Source organism: Pleurodeles waltl, chromosome 2_2, assembly GCF_031143425.1.
Source record: "Pleurodeles waltl isolate 20211129_DDA chromosome 2_2, aPleWal1.hap1.20221129, whole genome shotgun sequence".
In the NCBI taxonomy this organism is placed as follows: Eukaryota; Metazoa; Chordata; class Amphibia; order Caudata; family Salamandridae; genus Pleurodeles; species Pleurodeles waltl.
The window spans coordinates 296,795,096-296,807,726 of record NC_090439.1 but is presented as its reverse complement, the minus strand read 5'-3'; the positions used below and the strand labels follow the sequence as shown (position 1 = coordinate 296,807,726).

The window sequence follows — 12,631 nt, the reverse complement described above, 5'->3', positions numbered from 1 at the left end:
ACTAGGTAGCTGAGGCCTCAGCCTGGCAGCACTGTCCCTCAAATACTGCTCCGCATACAAATTAGTCTGCTCAATAATCTCTTCCAAATATACATCGTCCATAAACAACTCAAAGAAATTGACAGGCAAAAAGTTTTCTGTATTCACTCTACACCCTGGGAGACCAGTAAAGGCAGGCAACTCTGTCTGCTCTATGTTTGAGGCAACCCAGAGTTCAGGTCTTCCAATGGGAAACCTCTCAGCCCCAGGCTGCTGCACTATTGGTACATCAGTGTCCTCCTTTAAAACAAGCCCTTCATCTGCACTGAGAGTGGCTTCCTCATCAGAAGATTCCGCTCGAAAAGAAAATTCACTGCCAGAATCTCTCACTTCCTCCTCTGCCTCAGATGCATTCAGTCTCATAATCATGGTGCTACGACAACTCAAAAGCATGCCAACAACCTGACGAGCAGTCACTCTGCGGCTAGCCATGATCCTTTCCTAAGAAGTTTAACTTGACAAGTACGCCAACAACAACCAGCACTGCTAAAATAAGTAATAAAGAAAGTGTGGCTTTATCACAAAGAGTTATGCACTCAAAAACTATACCACTCACTTCCCTGAAAAAGCTAGACTCACCATCAACTACCCTGCACAGGCATAGCAATCACCAGTGATATCCTACTAAAAAGAAAAAAGAAAAGCAAATTAGACATAAGACAACACAAATATTGTGCACAAATCTAAGGACAATTTCACACACAATCCTGCATTTAGTACACCACCTAGAAACATGTCATTCATGCATGGCAACAATACTCTTTTGTACTAAATTGTTTTTACTTACCTAAAACATGCAACTATGCAAACTGCAGGTCAACCACTCCCAAAACTGCAAGGAGCCACAGCAAAGGAAGCAAAAGCTTTGAACTAGAACAAAAAGAAGAAATAAACTGTTATAATCACAAATGCAAATACTTCGCAAGTTGACAAACACCCCGCCACCAAGCATTTAGAAATTTTCCCTGGTGCCTAGGTGGATTCTGCCCCCCTTGGGGGCAGATGGGCCTACAAAAAAATAAGGGGGGGAGCAGAAACGTCCAAGAGTTGTATGCCCCCTTGGGGGGCGACCCTTGCCCAAGGGGTCGCCTCCCCACACAAAAAATAAAACTTTAAAAAAAAATCCATTGTGTCTTAGGGCAGATGGGCCTAAAACAATAAATAAAAAAAAGGGCCAATCTGCCCCCAAGGGGGGCAGAAATGGCCATCAGACATGTGCCCCCTTTGGGGGGGGGGGTGACCCTTGCCAAAGAGGCCTCCCCCCCCCATACAAAACACACACAAGATCCCTGGTGCCTCAGTGGATTCTGCCCCCAAAGGGGCAGAAATGAGTAACAGTTCTGTACCTCTTTTGGGGCCGAACCTTGCCAAAGTGGGCGACCCCCAACACAAAGAAAACAAAGGAAAAAAAATCCCTGGCGTCTTGGTATCTTCTGCCCCATTTGGGGGAAGAGGGGTCTAAAAAAAAAAGGCCGATCTTCCCCCAAGGGGGGCAGAAATGGCCATCAGTAATATGCCCTTTTTGGGGGGGGGGATGACCTTTGCCAAAGGGGCCAACACACACACACACACACAAGATCCCTGATGCCTAAGTGGATTCTGCCCCCTTTGGTGGCATATGGGCCTAACAAAATAGGCCGATCTGCCCCCAGGAGGGGCAGAAATGGCCAACAGTTCTGTGCCCCTTTTGGGGGGCAACCCTTTCCAAAGGGGGTGCTCCCCCCAACACAAAAAAAAAAATCCCTAGCATATTGGTGGCTTCTGACCCTCTTGGGGGCAGACGGGCCTAAATAAAATAGGCCGATCTGCCCCTAAGGGTGGCAGAAATGGCCATCACTAATGTGCCCCATTTGGGGGGGGGGGGTGACCCTTGCCCAAGACACAAAAAAAAACACACAACACAGTCCCTGGGGCCTAGTGGGTTTTGACCTCCCGGGGGCGAGATCGGCTGAAAACATGGCCAATCTAGCCCCAGGGTGGCTGAAACATACAAAAGAAATCTTGCCCCCAGAGCAGCGACCCTTGCCCAAGTGGTCGCTGCCCTAAAACATTATGATAAATATAGTCCCTGTTTCCTATTGGGTTTCGACCCCTGACCGGGGGGCAGATGGGTCAAAAAAAGGCCGATCTAGCCCCCAGGGGGGCTGAAACACAGATATATTCCCTCCAGGGGAGCGACCTTTGCCTAAGGGGTCACTCCCCAAAATCAACAAAATAAACATCTCTGGTGCCTAGTGGTGGATTCACCTTCCACCCGTGATGGGGGGGTGTGAGGCCTATGGGGGAGCGCTAGTGCTCCCATTGTGGGCCGGGTGCAGGACGAGCTGGTCTCGTCCTGGGCACATGGTAACATTGCCGAGGACGAGACCTGCTCATACCAGACACCCGGGGGGGGTTAAATAGTTTGATAGAGGTTGGCCCTGGAGTTTTAAGGGAAAACACATTTCCTCGTTCCACAGCGATGGAATACCAGTCACGTTAATGTATCTTGGGGCCAGATGTAGGAAAGGAATTGCAACTCGCAAACGGCAAAAACTGCCGTTTGCGAGTTGCAAATCACATTTTCCTATGCAGAAATGCATTCTGCGAGTCGGACCGACTCGCAAAATGCATTTCAGAATCGCAAATAGGAAGGGGTGTTCCCTTCCTATTTGCGATTCCTAGTGGTATGCAACACCATTTGCGACCGCATATGCGGTCGCAAATGGTGTTGCAGTTACCATCCACTTCAAGTGGATGGTAACCCACTCGCAAATTGGAAGGGGTCCCCATGGGACCCCTTCCAGTTTGTGACTGGACCCAGAAACATTTTTTCAGGGCAGGGAGTGGTCCAAGGGACCACTCCCTGCCCTGAAAAAATACCGAAACTAAAGGTTTCGTTTTTTTTTTTAAGTGCAGCTCGTTTTCCTTTAAGGAAAACGGGCTACACTTAAAAAAAAAAAAACTGCTTTATTTAAAGCAGTCACGAACACGGAGGTCTGCTGACTACAGCAGGCCTCCATGTTTGCGAGTGCCCATAGTCGGTATGGGGCCGCAATTTGCGACCCACCTCATGAATATTCATGAGGTGGGTCATTGCGACCCCATACCGACTTGCAGACGGTGTCTGAGACACCGTTCTGCATAACATTTTGCGACTTGCAAACAGCGAGTCGCAATGACTCGCTATTTGCAAGTCGCAAAATGTTATTTTGCTACATCTGGCCCTAAGTGTTTTACCCATTCTGTGTCTTTGATGAAATGCATTCACACAAAAAGGATTGATGTTATTTGTTAATACAGGTGGTAGAATTTGTTTGAGAATTATGCTTCTTTAAAAATCATGTAAAAATAATTAGACTATTAGTATGGGACAGACATATGTATAATGGGCTCTTGAGTCATGCATGGGCAAAGTATGCACTGGATAATTTACTTTTTGAAGACTTTCTGTTCTATATCAGCAGTGGCACATTTAAGACTCTCTATGTGTTGTCTTGGATTTGGGGCAACCTAGGCTTGGTTGAGAAGAGGCTTTGAGTTTCTGTGCTAGTGAGCTGACAGGGATCCCAGACTTTTTGTATAGATAAAATAGATATTCCCTAGGTAAAGAGAAGATCATTTTAGCATAGTATCCTTCTGGCTGTTGTGACCCTTTTATCCTTGAAATTGGAAAGAAGAGGGGATGTCTCACCGCACAGACAGACAGAAATCTTTGCAGCACTTTCACTACTGTGGACAACGTAGATACATTTTCAGACCCACCAATCCCTTTTATGACAGCATTTAACTTTGTTTGCATCACAAAATGTTTACAGGGGAGTGCCCAAAAATATAACACTTTTAGTATGTAATTCTGATTTAGATCCCATAATTATTCCACAAACATCTAAAGATAACATTTTAAAACAAGACATTCTTCTTAAGACCTGAATATATTTGTTTATTGCAAAATAAAGAAAGAAAAAAATCAACATGAAATGCTGTTAACAGCTTTATCTTACTCATTTTACAAATAAGGATACATAGCTACACAGGAATTGTCAGTAGGTGAATATTGAAATGAACTATGTATCTATGTTGACACTCATATTTACATTTATTTCTTTTTTGTTTTTGTTTCAGGCATTGGGAAAAATGTGATCTGTGACAGAACTGCTACTCCACTGGATGCTTTCAGGATGATGTCGGCAGCTCATTATTACCCAAAACTCATGAGCATCATGGGGAATGTCCTTCGCTTCTTGCCTGCCTTTGTGAAGATGAAACAATTAATTCAAGAAGGTTATGTGGGCGAACTGCTGGTCTGTGAGGTTCAAGTCCACAGTGGAAGCCTCCTGGGTAAAAAGTATAACTGGAGCTGTGATGATCTGATGGGAGGCGGAGGCTTGCATTCAGTGGGCAGTTATATCATTGATCTTTTGACCTTCCTGACCAGCCAAAAAGCAGTGAAGGTACATGGGCTTCTCAAGACCTTTGTGAAGCAGACAGATTACATTAAAGGAATACGCCAAATCACCAGTGACGACTTTTGCACATTTCAAATGGTTCTAGAAGGTGGAGTGTGTTGTACTGTGACTCTGAACTTCAATGTCCCTGGTGATTTTAAGCAAGACATAATTGTGGTTGGTTCCTTAGGGAGATTGAACGTAACTGGCACGGACCTATATGGACAACGGAACAGTTCTAGCGAGAGAGAACTTCTTCTCAAAGATTCTACTCCAGTCAGCAACTCCCTCTTGCCCGAGAAGGCTTTCAGTGATATCCCATCTCCTTATCTGCGTGGAACAATCAAAATGGTGCAAGCTGTCCGTCAAGCATTTCATGACCAGGACGACAGGCGAACCTGGGATGGCAGGCCACTCACAATGGCTGCCACATTTGATGACTGCCTGTATGCCTTGTGTGTGGTGGACACAATAAAAAAGTCAAATCAAACAGGGGAATGGCAGAACATTGTAATAATGACCGAGGAGCCAGAGTTGAGTCCAGCTTACCTAATCAGTGAAGCAATGCGCAGGAGTCGTATGTCACTATATTGCTAACCATGGTAGCGTATAAGTGTTGTTCTCTTGAAAAAGACAGTTTGTAAAAGAAAACCCATTGTAATTTGAGCCAACAACATTCAAAGTAATCTCTGTTGATCTGTTTGCAGTATTATCTGGTTATTCAAATAAATAGGTAAATAGAAAGATAGGTAGTGTATCCATCTTCCTCCATCTTGTTGACTGTTTTAGTAGAACTGCATTTAATGTGCATGGAAAGGAGGCCTTTTCAACTTCCTGTACCAATCCGACAGCTGTGAAGTTGACTTGCATTACAAGAATAGGTCCCAAAACAAATGAGAATCCTTACAGGATAAATAAGCCAAGTTATTCCATGGCTATACAAGAAGTCTATGTACCCTGGTAATATTTATTTTCCCTGGACTACCTGTCTCATTCATCAGTTATCTGTGATGTCTTTCCAAACCACTGTTGCCACAAATGCCAACCGTAACCATATACGTTTTGAAGACTTTATTATCCTGGTAGGCTGCACATTGCCATTTCATGGGATAGTTATGGATTAAAGAAACAATAAAAAGGTGTGGTGTTATTAAATTATTGCTCAAGTTGTGAAAGTATGCTGATACGTAATGCATATTTCTTGAAAGAGATTCTGTCTAAGATACATACTTTTTTGTATTACAGGTGATTGTTCTTTTCATTTGGAATAATAGAGGTTTGCCTTATGTATTAGTTTTCTTCTTCAAGAATATTAGAAATGGGGTCTCTAGTTGGGAGTGGTTTGCACTCTGTCCAAGTAGGGACCCTCACTCTAGTCAGGGTAAAGAATCCACACAGCTAAGATAACCCCTACTAACCCACTTGGTAACTTGGCACAAGCAGTCTGGCTTATCTTAGAGGCACTGTGTGTAAAGTATTTGTACACATGCACACAGTAACACAGTGAAAACACCACAAAAGTACTCCACACCAGTTTAGAAAAAGCGCTAATATTTATCTGAGTAAACCAAGAACAAAACTACAAAAATCCAAAGTGCACTAGTAAAGATACAAATTTTCAAAGTGTAAATCTTAGTAAAGCGCTTAGAAACACAATAGCTCCAACGGGGACCATCATGGGGTCTTGACAGAGAATCATTCCCAACAGTCCAACTCCACTCACGAGGGAGTGTGGCCCATCACGGAATCGCACAGACCCTATGTTCGGTACGCTGGAAAACAAGGAGGAGACAAAGACGTTGCATGGAGTCGGGGAGGTGAGGCATCACTGGAGCTGGTGCGGCACCGGTTTCTTACTGCTACTGGGAAGGTGAGGAGTTGATTCCTTACTGTTAGCCAAGGGAGGTTAGGCTTTGGCTCCTTACAGTTCCAGGGGTGGAGATGAAGTGTTGGTTCCTTGCAACACGGAAGGGCCAATTAATCCAGCAGGTCGTTGCAAGGCGTCGACTTTGTGGTGTCATGATCACACCATGGGACCACAGGTGCTGCAGCAGAGTCGGGTGTCACAGACTTAGGTGACACGCCACTCTGGACCCAGGCTGTAGCTGGACTTTGGAGGCGCTGCATCGGCATTGGGCCTGCATTGTAGGTCACAGTGGCTGCCCTCAGCAGGGACTACAGCTCCGGTGCAGGCGGTGGCATGGAGTCACACAGTGGCACTGGTTTCAAAATTGCTCTGGAGTCAATGTACTAGTTTCCTCCTTGTCCTTGTTGCACCAGAACTCACTCCCAAGGATCCAGGAACTGGATCTGGCACCACTTGGAAAGTCAGGACTCTCAGCAAGAGAGCCCAGGCGCGGACAGGTTAAGCCTTTGATGTCCCTGAGACTTCTTAATGGGAGGCAAGCTCAGTCCAAGCCATTAGAGAACCTTTGGAATATGGATGTAGAAAGCATAGTCCAATCCTTTCACTCACAGGACATAAGCAGCAAGTAGCAAGCAGTAGGCCAGCAAAGTAACAGGCAGAGTGACAGTCCCTCCTACAGCTTGTAGCTCTTCTTCCTGGCAGAATCAGTCAGGAAGGATTCTAACTTTGTGGGGTCAGAGGTCCTCTACTTATACCCATTTTTGTCTTCAAAGTAGGCAAACTTCAAGGAGATGTCTTTGTAGTGCACAGGACCCTGCCTTTCTTCCCTGCTATGGCACAAGACACACTCCTGGGGGTTGGAGACTGCTTTGTGTAAGGACAGGCACAGCCAGAAAGATCCGCCAGGCTATGCAAGGCACACTTCAGCTCCCTTTGTGTGACTGTCTAGAGTTAATTTACAAACAGCCCAACTGTCATCTGACCCAGATGTGTATTCAGCAGACAAGCAGAGGCACGAAATGGTTAAGCTATAAAATGCCCACTTTCTAAAAGTGTCATTTTCAAACTCACTGTTCAAAAACCAACTTCACCAAAAGTTGTATTTTTCAATTTGGGTTTAGAAACCCAAAACTCCACATCTCTATCTGCTCCCAATGGGAAATTACACTTAAATGACACTTCAGGACAATCCCCATGTTAAGAAATAGTTCTTGCAATAGTGAAAAACAAATGTAGCAGTATTTTTCTATCAGGACATGCAAGCCACACCAGTACATGTCCTACCTTTTATATACACTGCTTTCAGCCCAGGGGGCTGCCTTGGGCCTACCTTAGGAGTGAGTTACATGTAGTAAAAGGAAAGATTTGGGTCTGGCCAGTGGGAGCACTGCCCAGGTTGAAATAGCAGTTTAAAACTTCCCACCCAGGCACTGCAGTGGCAGGTCTGAGACATGTTTACAGGGCTACTCATGTGGGTGGCAAAATCAGTGCTGCATGCCCTGGGCACACATGGTGCACTATACTAGGGACTTACTAGTAAACCAAATATGCAAATCATTAAGGAACCAATCACCAATACAATTTGGACAGAGAGAACTTGCACTTTAGCACTGGTCAGCAGTGGTAAAATGCCCAAAGTCCTAAAGCCAACAAAACAGCTCGGAAACAAATAGCAGGAAGAAGGCAAAACATTTGGATTTGGGAATAACCCTGCAAAAAGGGCCATCTCCAACAGAAAAGTATTAATATTAGTATTTGTTCCAATGTGTTAACTGGAATTAAAAAGGTAACAAAGCACATGGTGGATAATGTGCAGGGGAAGCATAAATAATCAGCAGTCGTACCCTGGATTTCAAAAGTTTGATTTCTTCATAGACACTGAATAAAATTATTGCACCTCCTTGCTTGTCCTTACAGCGGATGCTGAAGGTACTCATATTACCAAGAAGATGATTAATATTCAAACCACAGGCTGCAAGTAGTGAGGCTGGCTAGAACCTTCTGTTGAAGAGATCAAAAAGGTACAACCAGTCTTCAAAATGGATCCCAAAAAGAGGACTTTGAAGCCATGGTGGCAAACATAAATTTTACCTTTTACCAGATTTGAATACCTCTTCTTTCTAGTTTAAAAAACACAAAGCACATCCTGCAGTTCGCCACCCTCAGCTTCCTCAGAATTAAAATGTGAAAAAAGAATGAGATGGTCACACTTATGCTTATCAACAGTTTACAGATATTTTCAGGAGTGATTTTTAGTTTTAAGTAGCCATCATGAGCTAGTGTTTACTGGTATGAGCCTCCAGTGGCCTTTGCTGGAGGAGCCTTTTGTTCATGAGTCTTTCATTGCATTGTTTGCTTTATAGTCATTTGTCTTTAAACACATCAATATTTTCCTAAATGTATTTCTAAAATCACAGGCTTTAGAGTTTGGTACAGGCACAGTTCTTGACAAATGTTTCACTCTTATTTGAGCTCACTGGAGGAGTAATGTAATTGCTGTGGTGTACTGATTGGTGTGCAGTTTTCTGCATTCACTAGGAACTAGGACACTGACGACTTCAGACACATCCCAGAAAAAAATAGGTTCTCTGCTGATGAACATGAGCACGGACATTCCCTTCCTTCTGACTTGTTCTTTGTCTACTTGACATTAGGAATACAATACTACCATCATATTAGTGTCAACAGATCACTGCATATTGCACTTTCCCCTATAGCCTTATTTTTCCGTTTATCAGCCTTGCAACCATTTGCTTTAGTTTGTGGGATTCAGTGGTGCATTTTATTATAGTGGTACCGTCTAGGTAAGCACATCATGTGATAAAGGTGACATAAAACAAGGTTGCTTAGCAGGAAAATATCCAGTTGGTTACTGTATTGGTCTACAGATTGATTTATGAAATATCTCCTGTCTTCTACGCAAAGAGTTGGATGTACTTCGACTGAACTGCACAAGTGTGGGCTCAGTTCAGAGTAAATTGTAAAACACAAGGGGCGACAAGTCCCATTGCTAGGAAGAGCAGACGGGTACATACTGACCACGATCCTTGTTCTTACTGTTCGTCTCATAGGTGCTCTCCTCTCTCCATGTTGGCAGAGCCTAGCCCAGTGGGGTTTCCGACCTGGTCAACAGCATTTAAACCTTTTCTTACTCCAGTCCTTCAAAATGGCTTCTTAGATTCCAGAACCATGCTTCATGAGTGTAAGACAACTCCAAGTTGATGCAGAACTGATTCAATGGTGATGTGTTCTGTGCTGTCGGTGGGAAAAGGCTGTGACTGTGAAAGGTCGTTCGGAAGAGCCAGCAGGATTTCATTTTTTGATCCAATGTAATATTTACATGGTGCCAGCTTGAAGCTACATCATGTATTGGTGCAAAAGGCAGAGACGGGTTACTCGAAATACAAGCTGAGGAGCAAGTGATAGAACAGAAGGGCATCCGCAACTTATGAAGAATGTCAAGGCTTTCTAAAATCTCCTGAGATTACACATTCAATGGAAGTGGAAGTGTGAAGCATTGATGTACCTGAATGGAATATTTAAGATCCTATCTCCACTTGTACAATTTATTTCAGAACCATCAATCTCAGTGAGGCAGCACAAGTTGTGACTTTGCATATATGAGCTCTTTTTATCTCTCATGGGGCAGCATTATTCAGTCATTTAAGGGTTAGATGGCGAATTTTGAAAATACACATTTTGACACAACCAATACTATTTTCACAAACCTTGTGAGAGGAAATGACACTGACAATGGCCTTTAAGAGTTACAATTCTTCAAGAATGGCTTGATGTTAGCTAACACAGCCTTCTTTAGGTTCTAGAAGCACCATGGCAGGCACACCAGAGAGTGACAATTATTATAAACATTTATTATGAACATTTGTTTTTAGGAGGCGGTGAACAGAAAATAGTTTAATTGTTGAGAGACCATTTCAGGTGGATTGATGTGTTCACCAATCCTGTCATTGCTGATCAACTTGTTCTGTGATTCGCTCCCTACTATGGCTCGCAAGACAAAAGAACTGATTTCGGAAGGTTATATGCACAAGCTTCTAGTTTGTAGAGCTCAAGTCCATATTAAATCTTCAAGTGTAAAAAAGTGTAAATGCAGTTGCAAAGATCCACTATGATAGTCTAAGGATGTGGGGTATCTTGCTTTCAGTCGTTGAAGGGTGTGATCATGTTCCACGTGACAAAAAGACAATTACCCATCATTGCTCGGGCCAACATGGGTTCTAGTATTTATGTGTATGGTGTATTTCTTCTCACCTCTAAAACAGCTGTTTGAATTTCCCTTGCCTTCTTTATGAATAAAACAGTTGAAGTATTCAACTAGTTACTTAGATGGCATTGGTCTTGGAATTAAGCAGGTAATATTTAGCATCAGCTGTTTAGCTAGTCCACACTACTGATATATTTTTTAAAATGTTAGTGTGCAGATTTTGTACAAAAATCTCTTCAAATCAACGGCCTTTCAGTGGGATTCTGGGGTTATCATCCAAACGAATTTTTTAGCCTCCTAAAGGTTTAGTAAGCCAGTAGTTATTATGTGTTAAAAAAATGCCAACCATAATTCAATTTAGTTCTACTATGATGAACAGGTGTATCTGTGTAAATGTCATCTTAATAATGTATTGAAACTAATTAAATGAAAGTGTTTTAAACACATAATAGTCATTGCTAGAGGTGGTCTTCTCAAGGAGCTCCACTAGGAGTGGTATTCTGCCAAATGTGTACAGGTATCCACCATCTGTCAAAGTCCTTGCCAATATTCCACCTATCTTTGTATGGTGGTTAATATTTTTGTCAATGCCTCAGTTGGAAGCTCACTGGAACATAATCTTCACACAAACAGAATTGTGAATTGAAATATTATTGTTAATCAGCACTTAGGCAATCAGGTGTACTTCTGTTGATCAGATTATACATATTCTGGGTGTTAGTTACAGTTGAAAGTACATTAATCAAAGCACAGTAAAAACTGAAATTGGCTAGTAGGTAAACAAGGGTTCGATGGCATCTGTCGCTGTAGATACGCATGTTTTGCAATAGCTCGCCATCTGGTGTTGGGCCGAAGTGTTACAAGTTGTTTTTCTTCGAAGAAGTCTTTCGAGTCACGGGACCGAGTGACTCCTCCTTTTGTGTCCATTGCGCATGGGCGTCGACTCTATCCTCGATTGTTTTTTTTTCCGCCATCGGGTTCGGACGTGTTCCTGTCGCTCCGAGTTTCGGAACGGAAAGATAGCTAAATTCGGAAGATTTTCGTCGGTATTGTTGCGTTCGGGATCGGCGTAGTTAGATTCAACACCGCATCGAAGATCGAAGAGCTCCGGTGCCCTTCGGGGTAGTTTTTCGATCCCCCGTCGGGGCCTGGTCGGCCCGACCGCGTGCTGAAGAACGCCGATGGAACGGACCCCGTTCCGTTTCTGTCCCAAATGCCACAACAAGTACCCCTATACAGACCAACACTTGGTCTGTAACCTGTGCCTGTCACCTGAGCACAGTGAAGACACCTGCGAGGCCTGTCGTGCGTTCCGGTCCCGAAAAACACTCCGAGACCGTCGAGCCAGAAGACTTCAAATGGCGTCCGCGCTGACAGCCCACCGAGAGTTCTAGGAACAAGAAGAGGAAGGTACCTTCTCGATCCACGAATCGGACTCCGAGGAATTCGATGACCCACAAACTGTGAGTAAGACGTCGAAAACAACACATAAGAAGATTGACAAGGCCCAGGGGACGCCACTGCCACCAGGCCATGGCTCGACCCATAAATTCGGTGACCGACCGTCGGCACCGAAAAAGGCCCAAACAGTGCTGAGACAGTCCGACTCCGGTCGAGACACCGGTACGCAGCCTTCTCGGGACCGAGAAAGTGCTGGAGACAAGCATCGACACCGAGATAGCGGAGTAGACACGGCTCGACGCCGAGACAGCGGCACCGACGAAGATCGACGCCGAGAGGTTTCGGCCCCGAAAAAAAGAAAAGTCAGCTCGGAGCCGAAAAAAGATGCAGACAGGGTTTCGGTGCCAAAACAACCTGCAACCGACCCAGTTTCAGGCTCTTATACAGAGGAGCATTCACTAACCTCCCAAATGCGAAAGCATAGGTTCGAGGAAGAGCTGCAATCTACCGATGTAGACCATACGCAAAAGCGTATCTTCATACAGGAGGGAACATGGAAAATAAGCACCCTTCCCTCTATTAGAAGAAAGAGAAGACTGGAGTTCCAAACTGAACAAACACCACAAACAAAGGTGGTGAAAAAGGTTACTCCACCACCCTCTCCTCCACCTG

The 12,631-nt window shown here is 44.1% G+C and overlaps 1 protein-coding gene across 3 annotated transcripts in view; it reads left to right on the top strand.

Moving 5' to 3' along the window:
• Positions 1 to 5,621, top strand: part of GFOD1 (Gfo/Idh/MocA-like oxidoreductase domain containing 1) — a 332,915-nt gene extending 327,294 nt beyond the window's left edge. For all 3 annotated transcript variants that reach the window (XM_069219744.1, XM_069219746.1, XM_069219745.1), the window contains exon 2: positions 4,144 to 5,621. In XM_069219744.1, coding sequence (XP_069075845.1) covers positions 4,144 to 5,063 — 920 coding nt within the window. In that variant the 3' untranslated portion in view covers positions 5,064 to 5,621. The remainder of the gene's footprint in view (positions 1 to 4,143) is intronic.
• The last annotated feature ends 7,010 nt before the right edge of the window (positions 5,622 to 12,631 follow it).